The sequence below is a fragment of the Patagioenas fasciata genome, chromosome Z, assembly GCF_037038585.1.
Source record: "Patagioenas fasciata isolate bPatFas1 chromosome Z, bPatFas1.hap1, whole genome shotgun sequence".
NCBI classification, from domain to species: domain Eukaryota; kingdom Metazoa; phylum Chordata; class Aves; order Columbiformes; family Columbidae; genus Patagioenas; species Patagioenas fasciata.
In genome coordinates, this window is record NC_092560.1 from 84,224,480 (window position 1) to 84,230,479 (window position 6,000).

General features: G+C 45.5%; 1 protein-coding gene across 1 annotated transcript in view; it reads left to right on the forward strand.

Moving 5' to 3' along the window:
- LOC136115005 (methyl-CpG-binding domain protein 2) overlaps positions 1–5,800 on the forward strand; it is an 18,803-nt gene extending 13,003 nt beyond the window's left edge. The window contains exons 4-7 of the mRNA XM_065860795.2: positions 1,234–1,324; positions 2,013–2,190; positions 3,557–3,697; positions 5,323–5,800. Coding sequence (XP_065716867.1) covers positions 1,234–1,324; positions 2,013–2,190; positions 3,557–3,686 — 399 coding nt within the window. The 3' untranslated portion in view covers positions 3,687–3,697; positions 5,323–5,800. The remainder of the gene's footprint in view (positions 1–1,233; positions 1,325–2,012; positions 2,191–3,556; positions 3,698–5,322) is intronic.
- Positions 5,801–6,000: the final 200 nt, after the last annotated feature.

Here is a 6,000-nt window from a genome sequence, read left to right on the forward strand (position 1 = left end):
CGTGACTTCGGAGCGAGCAGACGCGTCGGTTGGCGTTGGCAGGGAAGATGTTTGGCAGCAAAACCTGTGGTAGTTCTTGGAAAGAGTAATTAATACCAACTCAACCCTCATCTTCCCATAGGTAAATCTGGCGATTAGCGCGACAAATCTTTGTGCCCATGATTATTCTTCCTCTAAGTGACTTTTCTTCAAATACTACCAGTCAACCCATGGAATTTCTCCAATTATTCTTATCTAATCAAACGATAAGAATATCTATAAGTTCCTAAATAGCTCATCTAATTGCAGTTTTCTTCAAGGTGCTTTAATGTCTATTTTTCAAGCATCAACATGCTCAGAATATTCTACCTTTCCATAAGCTTACTTAAGAGAGGTTTTCTTACTATTTCTATGAGTTTGGGTTTATTAACCTCACAGACTCCACTACATCATCTACCCAGAGGCCAGAAATACTCTTTAAAATGGATTCAAAACTCTCTTTTCTACCTCCCGCCGCATATATTTGCAGTGGGTTGTACTGGAGTGGATTATTGAATAGGATTATATATGACAAACTAAATCTCTCAGCTCACCAATACCAGAAACATTGTTGGTTCTTCTGGGTCCAGTCAAGTACATCTGTTGGCATCTACAGTCTCTTTGATAATCCGTAAATAGATTAAATTAGACGTTCTCCATTGATTTATGTATAAATCAGGAATGTTTGAATGCTAAGAACATCTGTGCTTTCCTTTTAAAAATCAAAGCATTGGACTGGATCCCTCTCTATAAAACTTACCCATAGGCTTCTACGGCTTGAGCGATTGCAAACAGACTTTTATTCATCGAAGGAAAAGGAACAGCTCATGATACATTTGTTTTTGGTGGTTCTCGCAACAGAGAGGCTCATCTATCGTTTCCTTGTTTGCCGAATGAGAAATAATCTGTAATTCTCCAACACCGGGAAATGCAAAAAGGAAAACTCCACTAACGTAGCCCAAACCTGGTTGAAATGCTACATCTTCTTCTTTTTCGGAGCAATCCAGTTATTTCTGAGTGCTCTTTCCACAGGAAATTCATCGCTACGTTCCTGCTTCCCTCCTTATTAAGATGACGTGTTCAATATGGCTTCACACAGCATGGGTTACTGTTCTATAACCTACTGGGCACTGTCTAATTTCTATTGTTTTATTTCCAGGGGCTGATTGAGGGGTTTTTTTCCAATGATTCCTCCTCTTGTTTTCTGTTTCTCAGCTTTTCTGGGAGAAGAGGCTCCAAGGGCTCAGCGCGTCAGACGTCAGCGAACAGATCATCAAATCCATGGAGCTGCCCAAAGGGCTCCAAGGTAGCGCGGTTCCTTCACATCCATCTTTGTGCTTCAAAAGGAGATTCTCTTACGTTTCCAGTTTACAATCAGATCAAGTAAAGTTCAACCTGTAAATGTCCTTGCTGACAAAATACCTCAGTCTCCAAACTGGGTTGATTTTCGATTCATTTAGCATAGGTGTCATAAACCAGACATCAGAACTGCACTTGTAGCGCTGAAAGTTGATCGAAAATATGGTTGAGTCCTTGTTCAGAATGAATAACTTTCTTTTGTTGCTTGGGAGGTTTTCTCGGGAATTTGTTATTAAAACCTCCTGTGTTTATTTTCCAGAATTAATTTAATACCTCATTCCAGAATTAATTTAATACCTCATTCCAGAATTAATTTAATACCTTAAAGCAACGACGGGTGCTGCCGTGGGTTAATCCCACAGAGCCGCAAAGAAACTATTTCAACATATAACTGATAAATTGATGGTGTGATCACCTTTATTTAAAAATCATTGCAAAAAATGTGGATTTTATAGATGCAACACCTTTTGAACGCTGATTTCCATTAAACAAGAACGGTGCTGTCGCAAAACCTTTATTAAGTGTTTAGATGACACAACCACCTATCCAATGGCAATTGTATCATGACGAGAGCTCCACCGCTGGATGCGGTGGGTGAAATCCGGCCCGTAAATGCTGGGTTCTCTTGATTGTAGGAGTCGGGCCGGGTAACAACGACGACACGCTGTTGTCAGCCGTGGCCAGCGCTTTGCACACCAGCTCGGCGCCCATCACGGGGCAGCTCTCGGCAGCCGTCGAGAAGAACCCGGCCGTCTGGCTCAACACGTCGCAGCCCCTCTGCAAAGCTTTCATCGTCACGGACGACGACATCAGGTAGCGCAGTGTCACAGTATGTTTGGGATTGGAAGGGACCTCAGAAGATCATCCAGTCCAATCCCCCTGCTGGAACAGGAACACCTAGGTGAGGTCGCACAGGAAGGTGTCCTGTTTGAATGTCTGCAGAGAAGGAGACTCCACAACCTCCCTGGGCAGCCTGGGCCAGGCTCTGCCACCCTCACTGAGAAGAAGTTTCTTCTCAAGTTTAAGTGGAACCTCTTGTGTTCCAACTTGATCCCATTACCCCTTGTCCTATCATTGTTTGCCACCGAGAAGAGCCTGGCTCCATCCTCCTGGTTCTCACCCTTTATAAACATTAATAAGGTCACCCCTCAGTCTCCTCTTCTCCAGACTAAAGAGCCCCAGCTCCCTCAGCCTTTCTTCATAAGGGAGATGCTCCACTCCCTTAATCATCTTTGTTGCCCTATGCTGGACCCTCTCCAGCAGTTCCCTGTCCTTCTGGAGCTGAGGGGCCCAGAACTGGACACAATATTCTAGATGGGGTCATTGACCACCACTCTCTGGCTTCTCTCCTTAAGCCAGTTTGCAACCCACCTCACTATTCTATTGTCTAGACCACACCTCCTCAATTTAGCGGTGAGGATGATGGCGGAGACTGTGTCGAAGGCTTTACTGAGGTCAAGGTAGACCCATCCAGCGCTTAGAAAACCCGCCAAGCAAAAACCCGCCTCTCCTCTTTAATAACAACATGAAATACTCACGAAGCCGTGAGTCGCAATCCCCATTTCCCTTCCCAAGAGAGCGCCCCGAACATGAAGTCATGCTCCACATCGGCTTTTTTCCCGTCCCGTTTCTGTTTGGTTGGGTTAATTAGTTGATCTCAGGTGTCATTTCACCAAAGAAATAAGACTTTTCCCCTGTAAAGTGTAACTTTGTGGCTAACGCGCTCTCTTGAGGCGGGAGATGTGGTACGAATAGCACGCCCACATCTACTCATTTATTTCCTAAAGGTCATTGAAACGTCTGCAGAGCTCATGTTAAGCTATAAAATCACCCGATTCCCAGCCCTTTGCTTCAGGATTTTGCTTTATTTTCATAAATAGCAGCTTTTAGGAGGTAAACTCTTCGGCACTGTCACTCTTTTGACAAAGGGAGGATGGATGTTTCGCTAGATACGTGAAACTTCAGGGCTTTTCCAGGTCATATTAATACATTTCAAAGCCCCAGTGACCAGAACTGTGTTCAAGGGACGTTGACATTTCATTCTTGATCCAGCCTTTATTAGACAAGTGTCCTCAATGGGATCTGCTTTATTGGAATTACATTTATCCGGAGTCATTGCTGATGTGAGTAGGATGTTCCCACCTCCAAGAGCTGACATTTGTGCCCCTTTTGCCCTTAGGAAACAAGAAGAGCGGGTGCAACAAGTGCGCAAGAAGCTGGAGGAGGCGCTGATGGCCGATATTTTGTCCCGAGCGGCTGACACCACGAAGGACATGGAGGTGGAAATGGATAACGGAGGCGAGGCGTAAAAAGAAATCAGGTAACGCATCACCCGCGCTCCTGCTTCATTCTGGGGCTTCGTATTCAAAGGATAAAGCAGAGAAACCCGCCGCCTTCCGTTCTTTCAAATTGGATTGAGTGAAATCACACGACACGTTCCTGAAACGTCTCGCCTTGTTTTGAGATGGATAATTCCTCTACAAATCGATTTTCCAACCATCTTCTTGTATCTAGTGTCTGGTTGGAGGCCTGGATCTAGTGCAGTGCCTCAAGGACCAGTACTGGGGCCTATATTATTCAATATATTCATCAATGATTTGGCCGAGGGAATAGAGTGACTGTCAGTGACACCAAGCTGGGAGGAGTGGTGACACTGGAAGCTGTGCTGCCATCAGAGACCTGGACAGGCTGGAGAGTTGGGGAATATTGAACGGAATAGAACAAGGGCAAGTGTAGAGTCTTGAATGTGGGCAGGAACAACCCCAGGGTCCAGTGTAAGTTGGGGAATGAGCTGTTGGAGAGCAGTGAAAAGGGAGCTGGGGGTCCTGGGGCCAGCAGGGTGAGCATGAGCCAGCACTGGGCCCTTGTGGCCAGGAAGCCAATGGTACCTGGGGTGGGTTAGAAGGGGGTGGTCAGTAGGTCAGAGAGGTTCTCCTGCCCCTCTGCTCTGCCCTGGGGAGACCACACCTGGAATCTTGTGTCCAGTTGTGGCCCCTCAGCTCCAGAAGGACAGGGAACTGCTGCAGAGAGTCCAGCGCAGCCACCAAGATGCTGAAGGGAGTGGAGCATCTCCCGGGTGAGGAAAGGCTGAGGGAGCTGGGGCTCTGGAGCTGGACAAGAGGAGACTGAGGGGTGACTTATTCATGGGGATCAATATGGAAAGGGAGAGTGTCAGGAGGATGGAGCCAGGCTCTTCTGGGTGACAACCAATGGTAGGACAAGGGGTAATGGGTACAAAGTGGAACACAAGAGGTTCCACTTAAATATGAGAAGGAACTTGTTTGGGGTGAGGGTGTCAGAGCCTGGCCCAGGCTGCCCAGGGAGGCTGTGGAGTCTCCTTCTCTGCAGACATTCAAACCCGCCTGGACACCTTCCTGTGGAACCTCAGCTGGGTGTTCCTGCTCCATGGGGGGGTTGCACTGGATGAGCTTTCCAGGTCCCTCCAACTCCCGACATTCTGGGATTCTGGGATTCTTACACCTGTTTATGGGACTGATCTGGGGTTGTTTTTATTCCTCATCCATGCAACATAAAGGCAAATTGGATCTTTCTGAGCTTTTTACCACTGTTGTTCGCTGGCCACAAACAGACCAGAAATCTTGATGTTTATCAGGCTCCTGGCATCTCTTAATTACCTTAACATACACCTAATTACTATTAAACTCTTAATCCCTGAGTAATTCCCCTATCAAAGTCTATTTATGGAGGACGTGAAAGAACCAGCGTTGGTTTCGCCGCGAATTTTCGAACCTCTTTTAGAATGATGGAGTAATAAACGTATTTATTTCTGTGTTGGTTCTGCAGTGGGATCAGTAGATCTCGAGTTTCCTCAGCATCTGAGCTGCTTATGGGCTTGAAATTGGAATTAATGCAACCATCAACCTTTGCTTCTTCAAAAGGGCTTATTTCTTTCTCTATTTCTTATGATTTCTGTCTCTTTTACAGGTACTTTTAACTGACTTGTCCCAGGAGGAACTTCCAGAAGACAGAGGCACTTTCTCCTTTGGTCTTTCGTTCTAAGAAGAAAAGGACCCATGCACATTTATAGCTTTCTAATAGCATTAAAACCAAGGCCTTTTGTAGACTCCTATTTTTGATGTATATATCTTATTTGAAAAGCAACTTTATTTTGTGTCCTATGACTCCAAGTCTTTTTTTAAGTCTCAAACGTTACCCTTAATCTAAAGCTGAGCTTTTGATGCCAGGTTGCAAACCTACTGGAATTCTCTTGCCTGTCCTAACGATTGGGTTTTCCTGTGGTTTTTAGAAAGGCCGGATCAGGAGAACAGAACCATTTCCCAATTAAGGATTCTTGTGACTCTGTATATAAACAGATTTTTATACCTATGGGTGAAAGCACCTGCACATTCTTCCGTCATCACTGTAAGGAGAAATAAATGATTATATTCCAAGCAGCTGCAAAGTTGTGTTGTGGGTCGAGTCGTATGTCCCGGTTCATATCCCAGTGTTCCCTTGGCCGGATACTGGTTAAACTGGGACTAGAAAAGATGGAGCCTGGAACTAAGAAGACAGGAAAGAAGCCACATTCCAAACAAATGAGCGTTATTTGCCGAATCTCCCGAAAATGGCTTTTTGGGGCCATGAGGACGCCGCACGGCTGAT